The 20,906-nt window shown below is 42.1% G+C and overlaps 2 protein-coding genes across 6 annotated transcripts in view; one reads left to right on the top strand and one right to left on the bottom strand.

Moving 5' to 3' along the window:
• The window catches only part of Yars1 (tyrosyl-tRNA synthetase 1), a 31,039-nt gene extending 27,748 nt beyond the window's left edge, over positions 1-3,291 (bottom strand). The window contains exon 1 of the mRNA XM_059255006.1: positions 3,013-3,291. Coding sequence (XP_059110989.1) covers positions 3,013-3,177 — 165 coding nt within the window. The 5' untranslated portion in view covers positions 3,178-3,291. The remainder of the gene's footprint in view (positions 1-3,012) is intronic.
• Positions 3,292-3,313: 22 nt separating this feature from the next.
• S100pbp (S100P binding protein) lies at positions 3,314-14,145 on the top strand. 5 transcript variants are annotated; one of them, XM_059255011.1, is made up of 7 exons: positions 3,314-3,518; positions 9,713-9,829; positions 10,872-11,195; positions 11,304-11,431; positions 11,558-11,668; positions 12,085-12,167; positions 13,817-14,145. In XM_059255011.1, exons 3-7 carry the CDS (start codon positions 10,874-10,876, stop codon positions 13,998-14,000), a joined length of 828 nt encoding a protein of 275 aa, XP_059110994.1. In that variant the 5' UTR covers positions 3,314-3,518; positions 9,713-9,829; positions 10,872-10,873; the 3' UTR covers positions 14,001-14,145. The 5 variants fall into 5 exon arrangements, with proteins under 5 accessions (XP_059110994.1, XP_059110993.1, XP_059110992.1 ...); XM_059255010.1 differs by having other exon boundaries at positions 10,872-11,431; XM_059255009.1 differs by having other exon boundaries at positions 3,315-3,518; positions 11,304-11,668.
• The last annotated feature ends 6,761 nt before the right edge of the window (positions 14,146-20,906 follow it).

Here is a 20,906-nt window from a genome sequence, read left to right as displayed (position 1 = left end):
TTCTGTCTCAAAAAAAAAAAAAAGACCAACAAGTTGTGAGTAAAGTAATTCCAATGTCCATCAGTTAATGAATGGATAAATACAATGTGGTATGTGCATAGAGTGGAGTATTAGCCTCAGGAAGGAGTGAGGAAGGCAGACTGTGTGTGTGGGTCTACTCTGAAGGTAGCTCAGACCCAATTACTGTTAGCCTGGCTCAAGTGGGAGGAGACAAGGGGCTCCCAGGTCCCAGGTGTCCGGCCTGAGCCTTGATAGCTGGTAGTAGGTATCATTTCCTTTTTCCTTTTTCTGGTTTTTTGAGACAGGGTTTCTCTGTGTAGTTTTGAGCCTTTCCTGGAACTCACTTTGTAGACCAGGCTGGCCTTGAACTCACAGAGATCCGCCTGGCTCTGCCTCCCAAGTGCTGGGATTAAAGGCGTGTGCCACCACCACCCGGCCAAGAAAGGAGATTTTTTTTTTAAAGATTTATTTATTTATTGTGTATACAGAAGCGGTGCCAGATCTCATTACAGATGGTTGTGAGCCACCATGTGGGTGCTGGGAATTGAACTCAGGACCTCTGGAAGAGCAGTCGGTGCTCTTAACCTCTGAGCCATCTCTCCAGCCCCTCTTTCTTTATAAAGACTTACTCTATTTTTAATTATGTATATCTGTGTATGGTGTCTGTATATGAGTACAGGTGCCTGCAGAAGCCAGACGCATCAGATCCCTTGGAACTGGAGTTTTAGGTGGTTGCAGGACACCTGGTGTAGGTGTTGGGAATTGAACTTGGGTTCTCTGCAAGAATGGCAAGTGTTCTTAACCATGGAACCATCTCTCCAGCCCCCCATTTTCTTTTTCAAGTAAGATTTACTTTGTCTCAAAAGCCAAAGCACAATAAATAAAGAGCAGAGGCATCTGCTTCTTGTCTCCGTGTCCATGTTTCGGTTTCTGTAAATGTCTGGGCACTGTTTGCTCTCACTCTCTGCCTTCAGGGTTTCTTTGGCTCTGGGTTTCTATTTCCCCCTCCTAACTCTCTCCTACATACCAGAGCCCTTTCCCACAAGGGAAGCAGTTTCCTGGAAGAGACCAAAGGTCAGAATAAGCCAGTGAGATGAGGAAAGGGACATGGGAGACCTGGGGAGAGGAGAGAATGTGGAAGGGAAGAAGAGGGTGGGAGAGGCCATGTTGGGAAAGGAGGGGAGCTAGAGCAGAGAATGAGTGGCAGGCAAGTGAGAAGGCTTGAAGGAAAAGGGGGAGGATAGGGAAGGGGAGGAGCTAGGGGCAGAAAAACAGGAGGCAAAATGGTAAGGGGCTGAAAAGAAAATACGAGGAATGAAAATCCACTAGGAACAGAAACACAGATGTGTCTGTACAACACTAGTCTGTGAACGAAGCAGATACCAATGGGCATGTGTTATATTATTCTAGTCATAGGAACAGCCCAGGAGAGGTATATAGTCAGAGACAGAAAGTCGATATTACTTCCTTAGGGCTGAGGGGCAGGGGTGGGTAATGGTAGTGATAGCTAATGTTACAAGTTTTTCTTTTTCTTTGAGACAGGGTCTCACGGAGCCCAAGCTGACCTGAAATCCCTGATCTTCTTGCTTCCACCTCCTAAGTGCTGGGATTACAGGCATGTGCCACCACACTCAGACTGGTTCACATCTTCTGGGGGAAATAAAAGTGTTCTCGAACCCCGACCTTGTGTGTATAGAAAAATTGACTAAATTGTACCCTTTAAAGGGGTGAATGTTCTTAGAGACAGCGTCTCCGAATGTAGCCCTAGCTAGCTATGTAAACTAGGTTGGCCTCCAGGTTGAAGTGATCCCCTGTCTCTGCCTCTCAGGTGCTGAAATTACAGGTAGCATGTACCACCACACCCAGGAACAGTGCATTACAGCTTAAAAAAAAAATAAATAAAGGTCAGAAAGACGCTTTGGTGGTGCAACTGCCCTTAGCGTAAGTCTAATCCAGTCTTTATCTGGCTTGTAAAAGAATTTACAGGGCCCTCATGACTTGGCTCCCGCCTGCCTCTCCTCAACGAACAAGTCAAACAACAGTGACAAGTTCTGTGGAGGAACATGAGAGGCAAGGGTCTTGAGAGCAAGGATGGAGACAGTTGTGCGGGCAAGGGTCTGTCTGAGCGGCACGTTGCCTGCTCCACTCCAGATACATCAGTCTTCTTGGAGCAAGGGAATGTGAGGGCCCCGAAGACTGAGTCCAGACCCTCAGTTGCTCTACCAAGTGAGCTACACCCTCAGCCTTCTCTCTGAAGCACAATTTTCTTGCTCCCCTTGGGTCTTCCCTCCGCCTGAAATTGCTGCTGGGGATTTTTCTGGTTAGCCCCTACACTTGTGGCTGCTGACAACAAAAGAAGGCAGGGCAGGGCAGATGCACATGTTGGGCGCAGTGTGGAGGCCACTTCCTCGCCTTCTCTATTTCTTAAGTGTGTATGTATCCATGGAGGCCAGAAGGGGACGTCAGCTCCTCTGAAGCTTCAGGCCGTGTTGAGCTGCCTGACAGAGGCGCTGGGAACCAAACCCGGGTCTTCTGCAAGAGCTTTTAACCTCTGAGCCATCTCTTCAGCCCACCCTCCCGCGTTTCTATTCAGAACTCCAGTCACAGGAACTTTCAGTACCTGCTTTATTTACCTTTAGTGTTTTGAGTTCTGAGTCGTTCTAAATTTCTAGTTCTCTCCACAAGAGCCCTGGGAGGATACGGCCCTAACTCCCTAGAGACTAGTACTGTGCCCGGCATATCAGAGGACGGGTGGATTGGGGTTCTTAGCTCCAGAATGGCTAGAGCACAAGATAAGTGCACACAAAAGGTGAGTCCGCTGTGGTTTCTTCGGCACCCTGGGAATGGGCTGCCTGACTAACTTACTGATCGGCTGACTGGTAGAGATGGCCTTAGAACCGCCCGGGCGCGGAGACCGAGGCCCTACATACTTAGGACCCAGGATTGGGCTCGGGATCACTGGACTTAAGAGTCCCCAGGACCCAACGGCGCATTCTAACCCCAAGGCCCGACCTGCAGGTTCCGGGTGATAAGGTGCAGCTTCTCTTCAGGACTAGGAGCATCTCCCATGGCTCCGCTTTCTCCGCTTCCCGCGCTCAGCTGGCACCCGCGCCCTTTCCTCGTTCGCCGCCGTCGCCGCGTGCCGGGAACTGTCACGCTAGTCCCTCCAGGTTGCATCAGCTGAGCTCGTAGCTCCGCTTGCTAGGCCTAGATTCTCTTCCGCCCTGGAGCAGCACGCAGTCCGGAGCAGCAGAGTGTCGAACGGATCGATGAAACAGGAAGGGGCGGAGCCACCAGGCAGGGTAGGCGGTGCGGAAGGCGGGGTTGGGCAGGCTGCCCGGGGGACGCAACCCTCTCAGGGGCGGGGCGGTTTCCTGCCAATCACTGTTTGCTTGCCCTCCCCCTGGTGTTGGCCTTGCTGCCTCGGGGTGGGGGAGGTCGAGAAGGGGGCGATAAAATGGCGCAGGGGGCGGAGTGAGGTGCAGCCGTTCGCCCAGGCTTTGGCCCGGCTTCCGGAGGTGAAAAGCGGGAGGGACGTGAGGGTCGGCTTTCGTCGTCTGGGCGGAGGGCCGGGGTCGCCTGTTGCTTCTCCACGGGGCCGCGAACATCGGCTGCCCCCGCGAGGAGTAGGGAGGCCCTCGTCTCGCTGAGGGAAGGGCTGGTTCTCGCTCCTGAGGTGATGGCGGGCGGGGAGGTTGTCCCTGCCCCCCACCTCCACATCCGTGGGCGAGTGACGCCCCTCGTCCCGAGGAGGGAGAGAGCTGTCAGGTCCTCGGGCCGCGAGCCAGGTCGCCGGCCGGCCGGCCCTGCCAGTGGGGAAGGGCCTGGCTGGCCCCGTGCTCGCGCCGCGGTGGGTGTTGCTAGGGAGAGCGAGGATGGCGGGCTCCCCGCGGCGCGGCGGGGCGGGAGCGGACGACCCCACTCCCGGCGACCGCGGGCCGCCGCCCGCCGAGGTGTGGCCGTGGGCGTCTGTCCCCGGAGGTCGGGTGCACCGCGCGCCCGAGGCGCCGGGGACCCGGGTCGCCCCTGGGGGGAGGGGCGCGGGGAAAAGCCGCGCTTCTCCCGCTATCCGCGGGGAGGCGAGGACTCGCTCGCACAAGTGGGAGGAGGAGGAGGGAAGTGCAAAGGCCCTGGGCGCGGTGGCAGTGTCCCTCCAGGGGAGGCCAGGCGGGATCCTTGGAAAGGCATCCCTGGGCCACCCTTGCTCTGTGTCGTCCAGGGCCGGCCTTAGGGAACGCTCCAGACATCTCAGGATGAGCCCGGAAGAGGGCCACCAAGAGAGGACGCAGTTCACTGACTGCTCTCATTTTTGTGTTTTTCGTGGTTGTTAGGGGCCCCAAGCTTTAACAGACCATTTTTATAAAAAGAAACCTGTTGCTTCAGTTCAGAAAAATCCTGCTGCCTGGGCCGATGTGGGACTCTTGGCACCCTACTCTCGGGAGTTGTTACCTAAAGCAGAGATTTCCAGAGGAGTTGCCTTGCCATTTTTACAGTGTTTGCAGTTACCACAGAGGGAGTTGCAAAATTCTTTCTGATAATTTCAGTTCACTTTGTTTTTGTTTTTTTAATTGGGTCCATTTTAGTGATAAAGCTTTCTTGTGTGTGCTGTGTGCTTCACGTGTATTGTGTTTCGGAGAGATTGGAACTTGAAGGGCCAGTGAGAAGTCCCCTCCTTTGCAAAATGATCCTTGCTTTTGGCCCTGCATATCAGACCCAGTTTGGTGATGGTTTTGGTTTTAGAACCTTGAAAGAGGATGTGTAGTATATACATCTGGCACTGGAGTTTTACTGTCCTAAATAGAACGAGGCTTTGTGCTCTAAGGCAATAGGTTTTTTGAGGTAAGATAAAAATAGATAGGGAACCAGTTTCTGAGGTTGCAACCAGGAGGTTAGAGAACAGAGAGGGGGTGGTACACTAAAGTGTGAAGAAGGGGGTGGACAGGTGAGAGATGTGGAAGGACAGAATAGGGTCACACAGAGATGTGGAGCAGAAGAATTGAGAGAATTTGGAAATAGGAAAATATTTTTCCCTTAAAAATAGAGAAGCCTTCATATTTAAAGGATTTACCAGGCAAGTGCCAAGGCAGAATGGGAGAGAAGTAACTGTGGGACTTAGAGAGAGGGTCTCCCTGTGTACCCCTGGCTAGCCTGTAACTCGCTTGTGTTGTCTAGGCTAGCCTGGAACTCAGAGATCCACCTGCCTCTGTCTTCCAAATGCTGAAATTAAAGGTGTGTACCACCATGCCTTGCTAGAACTTCAGTTTTATTGAAGGATTTCCTCCCTTGAAGATTCAAATCGACCTTATCTCAAACACTGCCCCTCCCCTCCCACAGTTCTTGTGTGTAGCCCTTATTAGTTTGGAATTGGAAATGGAGCCTCGGGTAGCCTTGAACTTGCCCTCCTAAGTGATAGGAATACAGACATTGGGCTCATTTATATTGACGTTCAGAGACTTCAAATGAATGAGGTCTTTGAATTTTTGCCCAGTGCCTCTAATACAAAGATACTTCGGGCCGTTAATTTGAAGACTTTACCTGATATTTCAGTTATCCATCCAGTCTGGTTTAGTGACAACATGGTTAAGTGTTTCACTAAGTAGATTATACCGAATACTTTCTGAAATACATCTGGGGGAAGTTTCTTACCAGTTTAGCCTTTTTCCTACCATTCCTGTGCTTCAGATTCTTCATTTGAGATGCAGATTGTGGGCTGAAATAATAACCATAGCCACCACTTCTTAATTGTATCTGTAGTGTACTAAGTGCCTTATGTTCATCGTCTTCCTTGATTCTTGTTAAAAACCTTGTGAGACTGATATACTGTGAAGTTTCCTATTTTGTAGGGGGAAAATATTTGAGACTTGGGGAGTATTTGGTATATTTTTTACACTGGCTTTATAACTTAATTTTTGTTGTGTTTTTGTTTTTGTTTTTTGTTTTTTTCCTTTTGAGACAGGGTCTCTGTTGCCCTGGCTGGCCCAGAACTGTAGACCAGGCTGACATTGAACTCACAGAGATCCACCACACCCACCTATAATTTTAAGGCCAGCCTGGTCTACATAGTGAATACCAAGCCAACCAGGGATACCACATAGTAAGACCTTGTCTCACATAAAAAGATCAAAATCAAAAAAATTTTTTTTTGGTTGTTCAAGACAGGGTTTCTCTGTACAGCTGGCTGTCTTGGAACTTGGTCTGTAGACCAGGCTGGCCTTGAACTCAGAGATCTGCCTGCCTCTGTCTCCCGAGTGCTGGGATTAAAGGCATGAGCCACCACCACCTGGCTCCAATTTTTTTTTAAAATTGATTTCTATAGTGTATGGTATGTGAGTTTCTGTGCATGTGCATGGTGTGGGAGTAGAGGTCCAAAAAACCTTGTCAGTTCTTTTCTTCCATCTTTACCTGGGTACTGGAGATTGAGTTCAGATTGGCAGGCCTGGGGGCGAGTACCTTTACTCACTGAGCTATCTAGCTATTCCCTAAAAATATTTTTTAAATTACATATTCCAAACATATAAAAACTTAAGCAAGGTAGCATAGTAATGTTTATACTTACTGTCCAAGTTTATTTTCCATCTCCATATTTGTTGGATTTTTTTGTTACTGATTAAAAAACAAATAAAACTCTTGGTATAGTTCCCATAGTTCTAGGACTTGGGAGGCAGAGGAAGAAAGGAGAATCAGGAATTCAGGTCATCCTTTGCTACATCCTTGGCGAGTTTCAGGATAGCCTGGGCTACATGAGACCTTGTCTCAAAAACAAAACAAAAAATAACAGAAAGTCTGATCCATGTCTCCTTGCCATTCTTGTTTCCATGCTACTACCAGAAGTTCTTGCTCTCCTGAATTTGGTGGTTTTTATTGTGAATATTTTTATAATTTCATGATATGTGTATATATTCATAGAAACTTTTCTTTAACAGATAATTGCAGTGGGGAAAAGGGAGGAAATCTTTAGAAGACATATCAACCTGTTGCAGTTTTAGACCTGATTGAGATGCTGCTTGGTTTGCTTTTCCTTAAGCCTGAAAAATATGAATAAGATAATTAGAAATTTGAACAAGAGTTTAAAGTTTTTATTAATTTATGTGTATAGATCTTTACCTGTATATATGTCTGTGCACCATGTATGTCTGGTGCCTGCAGAGATCAGAAGAGGATATAGGATCCCTTGGAACCAGAGTTACAGACAGTTGTGGGTGCTGGGAATGGTACCCAGGTCCTCTAGAAAAGCAGTCAGTGCTTTTAACCATTGAGCCACTTCTCCAGTCCCTGAGCAGGATATTTTAGGATACAGAATTCTTATTTATAAATAAAATGATGTAATACCTGAGCTTTGTTTCAAAATAATCCAGTAAAGGAGAGAAATGAATGGAGTGAGAGATCAGCAATGGGTTGGTAGTTTGGGTGCTGAGTGGTGACTATGAAGGTCCATTATGTTACAAGTTTTTGTTGTTATGTTTTGTTTTGTTTTGAGACAGGGTCTCTGTGTATCCCTGGCTGTCCTGGAATTCTCCATGTAGACCAGGCTGGCCTCAAATTCAAACAGATCCTGTCTCTGCCTCCCAAGTGCTGGGATTAAAGGCATGCACTACCATGCCAGGCCTACTTACTTGTTTTACATTATAATAAAAAGAATTTTTGAAGTTCAGGAAAGTTTACAGAGAGAATGATTTGTGTGAGTTAAAATTTATTCCTGTCTGTCTCTCTGTTTGTATGTATATAATATTGTTTGGATGCTTTTGCCTTTTGGGACATTATGAGATAAGCTCAAAAGAGTCACTTTTGAGTCTTTGGACGATGGGCGACATCTGGGAGATCAAGGGCAGCTTCTGATGCATTTTAAGGTAGATCCACCTGTCTCTGCCTCTCAGGTTTTGGGATCAAAGGTGTGAGCCACCACTGCCCAAGGCACAAGGTTTCTTAAACTTAAAAACAATACTTTCACTTTTCTAAAAGTAAGGACTGTTACTGCTGTCAAAAAAGATGATTTTAATCAATAAAATAGCTTAGTCAGTGGGCCAAAAATTTATTTCTTTTCTTTTTTTGATACAGGATATGTTTTGAGGCTGTAGCTTTGGCTTGCTCACTATGTAGATCAGGCTGACCTTGAACTCAGAGTTTGCCTGCTTCTCTGCTAGGATTAAAGGCATGCACCACCATGCTTGGCCCATCACTCTGAGATAACCAGGTCCTTTCTAGTTATAAAATGCTATATTTTCTTCCCTTTTCTCTTTAGTGGTTTATTATCTATACCATTTTATATTATCTCACATTAGAACTTAATTTTTGGTGTTCTTGCTAATAAGATTTATATGTTGCCAGGCATGATGGTGCGTGCACCTTTAATCCCAGCACTCAGGATGCAGAGGCATGTGGATCTCTGAGTCTGAGGTCAGCCTGGTCTACATATTGAGTTCTAGAAGAGCCAGGACTACACAGAGAAACCCTGTCTTGAAAAACAAAACAAAAAACAAACCAAAAAAAACAAGCAAAATTAATGTTCTGGGAGGTTAGGAATCATATATTTATTTCTTAAAAATCATAGAGACATACTATGAAAATTATTGCTGAAGGGATACATGAATTAAAGCTGAAAGTGAAGGTCTGATATAGAGGGCAGTAAAGTGAAGGAAATTTCACAATGTAAAAAGCTAGAAAGGAAGCCAGTGTAGAGGTAATTTCTTTAATCCTAGCACTTGGGAGGTGGAGGGAGGAGGATCAGTTCAAGGCCATCATCCTTCACTACGTAGTGATTTGGATGCCAGCCTGAACTATCTGAGACTCTCAGAAAACAAGCACTTGCCTAGTATGAGCAAAGCCTTCTTCTGGATCCCCAGTATCACTTAAAGTAAGTGTGGTGGTGTGTGCCTCTAATCTCAGCCCCTTTATGTATGCTAAGTAAGCACTAAACTATTCAGCCATATCCCTTACCCCCACACTAGGTTTCAGTTATACAAGTAAACATTCAAGTAGAAAAAGAATAGAACAATGTTGATGCTTGACCCTGTGGTTGGTAATAATCAATAATTTTTGTGTTTATATCTTGGTTGACTTTTTCTTGTTGTTTTGGTTTTTTGTTTTGTTTTGTTTTTTGTTTTTGCTTTTTCAAGACAGGGTTTCTTTGTTTAATGGTCCTGACTGTCCTGGAACTTGCTCTGTAGACTAGGCTGGCCTCGAACTCACAGAGATCCACCTGCCTCTACCTCCCAAGTTCTGGAACCACCACCACCAACTTTTCTTTGTATTTTATATATATTAAAAATGAGGAAGAGAGTTGGTTGGCTTTTGGTATGGTTATAATTTTTAGAATTTGGTACTGTCTTTGACATGGCCTAGTCAGCCTCCAACCCTTTTCCATTTTACAAGGAAACAAATCCAGATGGTTAAGTGACTTAATGGATAGGGCTTGTTAGTGACAGAGCCAGGTCTTAGGACTCCCAGTCCTTATTTACCCCACTAAAGCAGACAATAGTCTTAGGAAAGTGCCAGTTGTTGGGAGGAACTAAACCAGTTCTTAGTTGCATAATTTTTTCTTCTAAAGATTTTTCTTTGGTGTTCTTCACTGAAAATAATCCAGCTTGCTGGTATTTAAAAAAAAATCAAGATCAAAATTAATAGATGGAACACCTTGAAGCATTATGCAGTTGACTTTGTAATTAGCAGAGTTGAAAGTGATGAGAAGATCCTTTAATTTTCTTTGTGCCTGCAGGAAGGTGGGAGTCAATCACTTTGACAAGTCTCCTGAAAGGAACAGCCAGCAGGAGCTGACACCTCTTTCCATTTGGTCTCGTGGCAAAGGCAGAGATTGCTCCAGCAGCTCCGCACAGTATGGAAGACATTTTAATGTTGGTTTTTTGAAACAGGGTCTCACTGTATAGCTCTGGCTGACCTGTAACATTCACCTGCTTTTACCTCCTGAGTGCTGGGATTAAAGGCATGTACCACTATACCCAGCAACATTTGTCTACCTCCCTCTCTCCTAATTTTTTTTTTAAAATTTCATTTCATTTAAAAAAATAATACATGTTTCAGTTGGTCACAGGCCTGGAATTCCAGCTTCTGTGGAGGCTGAGGCAGGAGGGTTGTGCTACAGAGCAAGTTAGGTACAGTCTGGGCATCTTAGTAAGACACTATCTGCAATTAAAAAGTAAAAAATAGTCTGGAGATGTAATTCGGTGTGGAGAGCTGGAGTTGCATGCATGAGGCTCCAGGTTCAGTCACCAGAACAGCAAAGTAATATGTGTTTGCTTTTTTAAGAGTGTAAACTCTGTGTCTAAACATTTTAAAGAAACATTTAAAACATTTTGCTTGTATATTATAGTCATCCATGGCAGTACATATAAAGCTACGTTAATGTGCTTTTAAATAGTTGAAAGTTTTTGACACGAATGTCTCATGATGTTATTAAACATTTCTCTTAGAAGTAGACATTTTAGGTTGCCTCATGAATAATACTGCTTTGGAGATCCTTGTGTGTTTTTGTGTATATTTGTAGTAGGTAGTTCTATATGATAAATTTCTAGAAGTGAGATTGCTAGATCAGATGATATTGCCAAGTTACTCTTCACAAAATAGTATATTAACTTACGCTCCTAACTAGTAGTGAGTGCTTGTCTTTACAGCCTCACCAACTCTGATTATTATTCATCTTAATTTTTGTCATTATGTTCAGAAAAAAATGTATCTTATTCAAACATTTATTTCCATAATGCTGGTAAGGATAATATCTTAATTACTTCTCAAGTTACAAATCACAGTGCAGGCACAGGATTTGGGATACTAGGATGCTTCTCTCTATTTATATAGTAGATTGGAGTTGGTTTAAGGTATTTCTTGTTCTTCAGCAAAACTTCCTCATATTTTTCCAGATATGACGTGCTCACTATTGCCCTCTGAACAGTCTTCTGGTACCTCTCTTTTGCCTAAAGACAATGCCTCATTTTCTTGGGGTTCCTCGGATGAAGATGAATTGGATGACTCCTTGTTGGAGTTTTCTGATGGGGAAGAAGATGATGGCCACTTCAGTTTCACAGAGGAAGAGATTGAGATGCTCTTGAAGGATGATGATGGTGGGCATGATGAGTATGGACAGAGAAAGTGTCAAATTCTACCTGTTACTCCTCAAGAAAATTCTTTGTACAGCTTGGGACCAGCAGCTGAGACCCCTGGCTTCTTCAAACTACCTCAACTAAGTACATCAGTTGGTCATGGACCAACTCCTAGTAAATCATTAAACAGACACTTTGTACTTGAAAAGAATCTTATAAAAGTAACTGTTGTTGCACCATTTAATCCAACAGTTTGTGATCCTGTGCTTGATAAGGACAAGATCGATTCCTCCAAAGAAAAACCTGCCTCCCTTGGGGAACAGCCGAGAGAAGATGATCTTCATCCTAGTGAGAATAAACGTTGCACTGAACTGGAAGGGGTCAGTCCCAATAACTCTGCTTGGGATGGGCCCCTGCTTTCTTCTCCTTCAAACAATAACACCGAACAAACTGCCTCTGATAAAAATATACCTGAAAGTAAGAAACCTACTCCTGTGTTCTCTCAGATCTCCAACCATTCAGAGGTACCTAACAGGGGATCGTCCTGGAAAAATAGTGGATCACATAAATCAGGTTGTGAAATGAGGACTCCAGTTGTGTCCAGTTCATCAAACAGAGTAAGTACATTTTTTTTCAAGACACAGTAGAAATGAAATTATTTTCATTCAGAAAGAGTTCCTATGTACTTAACTATGCAGTAGAGTATATGACTAGCCTGTACTAGCTTCAACCCCTAATCCCAAAAAAGGAATGAAGCTTGCTGGGGCAGTAGTGGTGCATGCTTTTAATCTCAGCACTCGGGAGGCAGAGGCAGGCAGATGTCTATGAGTTCAAGGCCAGCCTGGTCTACAGAGTGAGTTCCAGGACAGCCAGGACTATGTCACAGAGAAACCTGTCTTGAAAAACAAAAGAACAAAGAAATTATATTCTCAGCTATATGATACAGCTGAAGTTTATAAAAATTACTTATAACTAGTAATTATCTTTCCTACTGTATTCCTTCTTTCTGCTCTGGAAAACAACAACAAATCAGCATGCTTTTGACAAGGATTCTGGGGAGGTGAAAGGTGAGAGAAGACTAGGCAAAGTCATTCCTGTTCTCCAAACCAGAACCAGGTAATGTAACATATAACCATTCTAGTTTCTGGTGGTTCTCTTTCATTTCTTTCTTCCCTTCCCAATATCTTAAAGTGTGTGTGTGTTGGGGGTGGGGGGGTGGGGGGGTGGCGGGCAGGAAATCCTGCAGGAAGAATAAGCAAACTTGAAATTCCTAAGCTAGCTATTTGTGTTACCTTGAACAACTCAAATAATCTCTCACTTCAGTTTCTGTGTCAGTAAAATGAAGCTAATGATGCCTTCTCTACAGCCTCACAAGGTTATTTTGAAAGTAAAAAAGACATATTAGTAAAACACTATACAAGTACAAAATGTCTTCCATGTATGAGGAGGCCTGATCACATGTTTGATAAGAAGTCAGAATATTAACCAAAAAAGGTTAAAATTACTTAGAAAATCATTTAGTCTTACTTCTCTTTTCTTGCATACAATTGGGGACAAATATTAGTTAGGGATGTAGATTTGAGGCATCTTTTTAGTTTACTTTTTTGTTGCCAGGAGATGGCAGTATCTGTACATGGGCATTTTCAATCGAATGTACTGGAAAAGCTACTTTATAGGTTGAATCCAATTGCTTTACTTACAATAAAATTGTGAAAAGGTTTTATTTATTTTTATTATGTATTTATGGCATATTTATTCTGCTTTCAACATTTTAAAAATGACAAATAAGATTATTTGCCACTAAATTTTTGTTTTGTCGGTTCTATCTTGTTTCTTTTTTCACATAATTGAGGAAGGTCTGTCAGTTTTTTTCCTTTTTTTTTGAGATTTTATCTTTATTTTTCATATATACTGTTTCACCTATGTACGTTTGTATACCATATGTGTACAGTGCCCACAGAAGCCAGAAGAGGGTGTCAAGTCCTCTGGAACTGGAGTTACAGCTGTGAGCTGCTGTGTGGGTAGTAATAGGAATTGAACCACACACAGGTCCTCTAGAAGAGCAGCCAGCATTGTTGACTGCTGAGCCATCTCTCCAGCCCCACTTTGTGAATTTCTTAAGAGTGAAATTAAACACACAAATCAGGCTACTTGGAATACTAGTAAACTTACATTGTCAATATTTTCATCCACTGACTCCATACAGAGCTATCAATATGAGTGAGGACCAGAAATTGCTCTTGCCAAGATCATAATTGCCTTAATCTCATCCAACTTTTTCTATGTGGCTCAGTGAAGTTGGCTAAACTTGAATTACTCAATAAATGCTTCCTCTTTATGAGCTACTTCATTTTTACCTTCTGATATTCTATGTTATTAGGAATTACATTTCTTTTCTTCCTTTACTTCTAAATTCTATACTTGATTTTGGTTTGTACTAACATTGCCTTCTCTGTCACTGGATTTTTTTTTTTTTTTTTTGATTTTTCGAGACAGGGTTTCTCTGTGTAGTTTTGGTGCCTTTCCTGGATCTCGCTCTGTAGACCAGGCTGACCTCGAACTTACAGAAATCCTCCTGCCTCTGCCTCCCGAGTGCTGGGATTAAAGGCGTGCACCACCACCGCCTGGCTTGTCACTGGATCGTAAGAGAGAATTTGCCTTTGAAAGTTCGTTGTTTTAACTTCCATCAGTATGTGACTTTTCTCCAAAGCACTGTATTCATGGTTCTAATAGACTATTTTTCCTCCTTGTTTGCTTTCTTCAAGGATGTTTTCACAATCAGATCTAGAAAAACAGAAGGACATTTATCTCAACAAAGTCATTGCTCATATAGAAGACCCCGAGGACTCTAACCAAGGTAACATGGTGACCAAAGAGTGGCTTATGAAACATGGATTGAGGTTCCATGGTAATGAGCTTACACTGGGGAGTTGTTTTGAATTCTCTTAAATTGAAGAAGAAGAAAACTTCCTTATCCTAAGATTTACTTCAAAGGCTTTTTTAAGCAGATAATTGTGGAAAGTGGTTTGGCTAACAAGTATTAGAGAAGGGACTCAGGCCATTGATTTTTCTCTCCTATAGTTAAGGACTATAACCCGGATCTTAATTTTTTTTTTTTTTTAAAAACTGAGCTGGGTGGTGGTGGCGCACACCTTTAATCCCAGCACTCGGGAGGCAGAGCCAGGCGGATCTCTGTGAGTTCGAGACCAGCCTGGGCTACCAAGTGAGTCCCAGGAAAGGCGCAAAGCTACACAGAGAAACCCTGTCTCGAAAAACCAAAAAAAAACATAAAAAACAAAAACAAAACAACAAAAAAAAAAAACCCTGAAGATTGTCATTATTATTATTATTATTTTGGTTTTTCAAGACAGGGTTTCTCTGTGTACCTTTGTGCCTTTTCCTAGAACTCACTTGGTAGCCCAGGCTGGCCTCGAACTCACAGAGATCCGCCTGGCTCTGCCTCCAGAGTGCTGGGATTAAAGGCATGCGCCACCAACGCCCCGGCTGATTGTCATTGTTTTTATTTTGTCTATTAAATAGAAGTAAATTAAGTGATGTTCCTTACTAATCATTGTTTTGGGACTTTTAAAATGTGGGATAATTTTCCTTGTTGCCTTTTACTTTTAAATGCAAAATGTAAGAATTTCAAGCTTCGTCCTGTGTCTTGGCTTCTCAATACAAGCTCTTGAAATTCTACACTATGTTCTAGATCCTTCAAGCTAAATCTCCACGTACTTCATTAGAAGTTGTTGTAAACCAAAGTGGAGAAATTCTTTCTCCACCTCTCAGGATACTGTACTGTTTTATTCAGTTTGACCTAGTGGCTGATGGTAAATTCCTAAAGAGAAAGGAGGAGAGTTGAAGGCATAGGATGTTAGGAGGTTTTATACTGATAAAAGAATTCTTCCGCTGAGTGGCAGTGGCGCAGGCGCATGCCTTTAATTCCAGCACTTGGGAGGCAGAGCCAGGGGGATCTCTGTGAGTTCAAGGCCAGCCTGGTTTACAGAGTGAGATCCAGGATAGCCCTGTCTTTAAAAAAAAAAAAAAATTCTTCCCGTAAAGGTCACTCTGTCTTTTGAAATGCTTCGGTCTTTCCTTGTTCAGCAGACTTATGTGGAATACTTCTACAAGTGTTAAGTTTGAAAATTAGGAAGAGTAGCTGTGGGTCTTGCTTGGCCTACTGGGAATTCCTAGTCTAGAGAAAATCATTACACTAAAATAATAATTAGTTTTCTAGAGAAATACACTTAAAAGTCATGTAGAAATGAGGAGGGACCTCTTCAGTTTGGTTTGGGGAGAATGGACATGATTGAGAAAGATGACCTATTCCATAGAAAAGGCATGAGCTATTGGACTCCAGATCTGTTCTGGGGAAGGTTTTTGGGACGTTGTTCTGCAGAGAAGAGTCTCCTTTCTCTTGAAAAGTCCTGGGTTAGTTTCTGTTTTTAAGGCTAAAGATGAAAGGTAAAATGCTGATATCCATTCAGAGAAATTCTTAAAAATAAGTCCCTTTCTTTTTTTACTCAAGATTTTAAGGCAATTAGATATCACTGGTGTTCATTTCTTAGCCCTCTGCTTGTGAAATCTTTTTGCTTAGACTGTTAGGTCTGTTGGAAGTAAAGGTATTTTTCCCACCCATATCATTAGAGGGTAGGCTTTAAAGAGATTAGTGCATCTTCAAGCTTGCTAAAAACAAAAAACCCTAGTTGTTATTTTTCTCCTTGTGAGATGACTTTTATAGGCTAGGAGTTGGCACTGCTATCTAGTTATATTTTCCTTTTTCATTGAGGTGTTCAATGAAAATTTCCCGTGCAAAGCAAGGTGCAATTGCTTGCACTTCAGCGTCTCTCCATCTGCTTTCTCATTCAGCAATTTCTCTCTCAAAATTACTACAGTTTATATCCTATTTTTAAAGAATAGCTAGAAGCACAGTGGGAAAGCAACAGACTTTAGTGGTTGAAAAAAATAAAAGTGTAGAGTTAACTTCTAGGTTTATTTATTTTTTTAATTATATTTTATTTCTAATGCATGTGTGGAGAACAACTTGTAGGAGTCTGTTTTCTCCACCATGTCGGCACAAATACTGAACTTAGGTCTTAGGCGTAGCAGTAAGTGCCTGATGAGCCATCCCACTGGCACAACTTCTAGGTTATATCCTGGCACTACTGTTGGCTAAATGGGACCTTGAGCCACTCAAAACTTGTTTGCAAAGTGAGAATAATGTAGTTTAGCTTGTGTGAAACATAATTACCTATGCAAATATTATGTATAAGGACAGTATTTAGCTCAAGCTAATACAATTTCAGCTAATAAAATTTATTTTAAATACAATTATTGACAAAATTTGGGGCTGGTGTAATGGTTTAGTGGTTAAAAACACTTCCTGCTTTTGCAGAGTTCCCAGATTGATTTCCCAGAGCCCACATGACAGTGCAAACTGTAATATATAGAAAAAACAAAACAAAACTCTCTAACTCCAGTTCCAGGGAATCTGATGCCCTTTTCTGGCCCCTGCTAGGACTGAGCTTGTATTTGGTACACAAACATGTGTTCAGGTAAACACTCATACACATACAATAAAACTAAAAAGTCTTTAAAAAAGGAAGTTCATCCTTTTTGTTTGTTTGTTTGTTTACTTTGGTTTTTCAAGACAGAGTTTCTCTGTATAGTTTTGGAGCCTGTCCTGGAACTTGCTTTGTAGACCAGGCTGCCCTGAACTCACAGAGATCCTCCTGCCTCTGTCCCCAAGTGCTGGGATCAAAGGCATGCACCACCACTGCCCAGCTATTTTTTTTTTTTTTTTTTTCTAGAGGTAGATCTTTCTATGTAGTCCTGGCTGTCCTATAACTTGATATGTAGACCAGGTTGGCCTCAAACTCAGATCCTCCTGCCTCTACCTCCTAACTGCTGGGATTAAAGGTGTGTGTCACGTGCCTGGGTCATGATAGAGTTTTTTTTTTTTGTTTTTTTTTTTTTTGGTTTTTCGAGACAGGGTTTCTCTGTGTAGCTTTGCGCCTTTCCTGGGACTCACTTGGTAGTCCAGGCTGGCCTCGATCTCACAGAGATCCGCCTGGCTCTGCCTCCCGAGTGCTGGGATTAAAGGCGTGCGCCACCACCGCCCGGCATGATAGAGTTTTTATAGGTAAGATTGTGTGATATATTTTAAGTCTCAACAAATGACATAAAACAAAAATCTTGTAAAATAAAATGAAATAGCTTTGACAAAAATATTGATAAATGAAGCTGAGTTGCTGGTAGACTGAGTCATTCAGGAGAACTGAAGAATGCCCCTCAAGGATGCAATGAAGCCTTGAAGGAGCAGGGGGACAGCCTCAAGGGATTGAACCCCAGCAACCTTTCAAGGCTTCACCCGTGTCCTCGAGTGTCTCTCTTTCCTCAGTCATCCTGCATGACTCAGTTTACCAGCATTTGGTGCCCAGGACTGGAGGTAAGTACTCTCGTGTTTAAGTGAGGACTCCAGGATTTTGGCAGGGACATGGGGAATTCCCTATCTCAGGAACAGCAATATGTGCAGTTGTTAAAATGTTTACTACGAGGAAATGGAGCGAAAGTGAAAGAAAAAGAGATTACTGAGCTTTTTGTATTAATTAAATGACATTGTTATTAGTTTCAGGCAACTCCTCATGTTGAGCTTTGAGGCAAGCTCATCAGAGAGTGGAGTTTATACCATTAAAGACTTGGTCTTTATGTAATGTAATTCCCAATGATCTGGAGCTGCTGCAGAATGAAGAGTCAGAAAAGGCTGGGTCAGATGTAGAAAATGTAAGTAGGAAGGAGGACATTCTGATTAGCAGCTGTCAGTCATCGGAGGAGAATGTTTCTCCAGAGGAAGATGACAGTGAGGAGAGCCAGGATGAAGGAGAATCTCCTCCTTTTCCTCCTCCTTCAGAGCAGACAGACTCACGCAAAGGGGAAGTTGAAGAATTGACTGCACAATTGCAAAAGTTACAGATACAAATAGAATAGCTCCAGAGACAAAATAATAAAGGAAGAAAAAAGGTTCCTCCCAGTAGAAAAAAAAGAGGAAATGTTTTTTGTTTTTTGTTTTTTGTTTTTTTGGTTTTTTTGAGACAGGGTTTCTCTGTGTAGCTTTGTGCCTTTCCTGGATCTCGCTCTGTAGACCAGGCTGGCCTCAAACTCACAGAGATCCGCCTGGCTCTGCCTCCCGAGTGCTGGGATTAAAGGTGTGTGCAACCACCGCCCGGCAAAGGGGAAATGTTTAATAAAAGACTTTCTTACGAAGGCATTGAGGAATGCTTGCCTAAGGTCATAAAGATACCACTTCAGGTGTTTCCAGTTACTATGCAGCAAGTGCCCACAAATAATCAATATTCTCAGGATTATATTGAGATTGATTGGAGATCTGCAAAAATGGCAGATTTGAGACAGTTTAAGGAAGCAGTGGCATATGGAATGCATTCACCTATGTGAGGCAGATTTTAAATAAATAACTGGACTACTCAGAATAGAATTACTCTGGAAGAGTCAAAGGAATTAATGGCAGCTGGACTCCAAGCTCTCTGGCTGCTAGCTGCCTGTCAGCCCTTTCTGACCAGGGCCCACCAGCGGCAACATCTGAATTCCAAGGAATGGTGGGCAGGGCTCCAGTACTAGAGCATGCTGCAGCTGGCCCAGAACTTAGAATTTTCTTGTTGTTTGCTTGGTTTTTGTTTAAAAGTTTTTTGTTTTTCCCTCATAGTGGGAATAACTAAATATTAAAGGTACCTTTATGGGAAATGGTTTTTTTTTTTCCCCCTTCTATTGGGAATAACTCAATGTCAGTGGTCCCTTCATGGGAGAAAAAAATGAAAACAAACCCAACTTCTACTACAGAAACAAACACAGCCATGACATCAAGTGCTAAGCCAATGCTGTTTAAATTTCCAGGAGCATTGTTTAATCATTATATGGAGAATGTTCTCTTCTCCTGATCATCTAATTAAAGCTTAAATGAATGCTTAATTTTCATAGTAAGTAAACTGAAAGAGCAAAATGCATAATTTTGAACTATATCATTGGATATGGTCTTATCTGTTTATCACTACTGAGGATTAGCTATGTTCTTTAAGTTGTTTTCTGGAAACTCTTGGTTAAATTCTATGAAAGTGTACACCTGAAACAGAGCAGGTTATTAGCTTATTAAGTAATGTGACTGCTAAGGTGGAAACTCATAGAAATAATCTCTTACTGATAAAGAACCTACAAAAATTATTTTCCACTAAATAAAATACAGGTAAATTGTTCTACACTATTAATAATTGGCAGGTCACATTAACATGTTATTTGAGTTCAAGGCCAGCCTGGGCTACAGAGTGAGTTCCAGGAAAGGCGCAAAGCTACACAGAGAAACCCTGTCTCGAAAAACCAAAAAATAAAAAATAAAAAATAATAATAATAATAAAATAAGATCCAATCTTATTGAAACATGACAGTAATACTGAACTGCTGGTCTCTAGAAAACACTAGCAGGAAAAACCTGCCTAGGAGGAAAGCCAGGAGCAGTGGTAGCTGTTATTGGTAAAAGGCAGCATCTTCTTAGTCCTAATGAACTCTCTGCTTATTATTATATCTTCTTTTTAGACTAAGGAGACAACAGCAAGTTTCCAAGATCTTTTAGATTAGAATGGATTTTTGTATGATGATAAATTCCTAAGGTTATAAAGGTATATTCAGGTTAACAAAAAAAAACCTTAAAGATGTATGTCTAAAACTGTAAAATCCTCTTATAAACGTTGCTTTCTATAAACTGTTAAAGAAAATTAAGACATACACGTTAATGGTCAATCACCTTAAATGACCAATTTTTTTTTTTAATGTGTTCAGAACTAACTTTGTAGTTATGCTAAATATAAATTTTTAAGGACAAGCTTTGGCCTTCTGTATATGTTTTCAAGGTTAAGCCTAAAGCAAGTAGCTAAAAACAAGTCAAGTTTGTTAAAAATCAGGTGTGCTTAATGGTCCTCAAACTCCTCAGAGATCTGCTAAATATGGCATTTAAAATGTTTAATAAAAGGCTTTCTATGTCGTTTGGATTATACTTCCTACTCTAAACTGTAACTTCATCTGAAGCATGTTTATTCACTGTTACATAAAGTCTATTTTTAGAGCAATCCAAGTTTCTCATACCAGAGCCCCTGATCTAATCTATGTGTGTCTTGAAGGAATCCATCACCTGTACAGCCTCAGTCTTTATCATGCACTGTTTACAGTACTTGGTAATCTAAGACTTCCTGGTTTGCCAAGAGCGTCTTGTGACTAAGATCATGCAAAGGCATAAATCAAAAACCACCTCTATAAATCACAGAATACAATCACTGTTTTTCACAATGACTTCTTCAAAGCCTAAGTACATATAAAAACAATTGCTTTGTTCTGATGTTAAACCAGATACAATGACTCTGCTAAATTTTTCACTACACTGAGTTATGAGTACATAGGAGTATATAAGGTATCCCCTCCCCCCTTTTTTAAACTTTGTATGTATTGGAAACGTTCTGTATGAGATTTTTTTTTTTTTTTCCGAGACAGGGTTTCTCTGTGTAGTTTTGCGCCTTTCCTGGAACTCACTTGGTAGTCCAGGCTGGCCTCGAACTCATAGAGATCCACCTGGCTCTGCCTCCCGAGTGCTGGGATTAAAGGCGTGCGCCACCACCGCCCGGCCTGTATGAGATTTTAAAAACTTGACTTTTAGAAAATTCTTCTTTGACATCTAATAATTTTTCCTGTCTAGTTATTCTAAAAATTTGTGTCTCTGACATTTTTATCTTCTTTTCAATAATCCAGTTATGGTATTAAGTTTGTTGCTGTTGTTATTGCTTTTTAAATTGTATTTAT

Source organism: Peromyscus eremicus, chromosome 2, assembly GCF_949786415.1.
Source record: "Peromyscus eremicus chromosome 2, PerEre_H2_v1, whole genome shotgun sequence".
Lineage (NCBI taxonomy): Eukaryota > Metazoa > Chordata > Mammalia > Rodentia > Cricetidae > Peromyscus > Peromyscus eremicus.
Note: the sequence above shows the minus strand (reverse complement) of the source record. Positions and strands in the feature narration are given on the sequence as shown.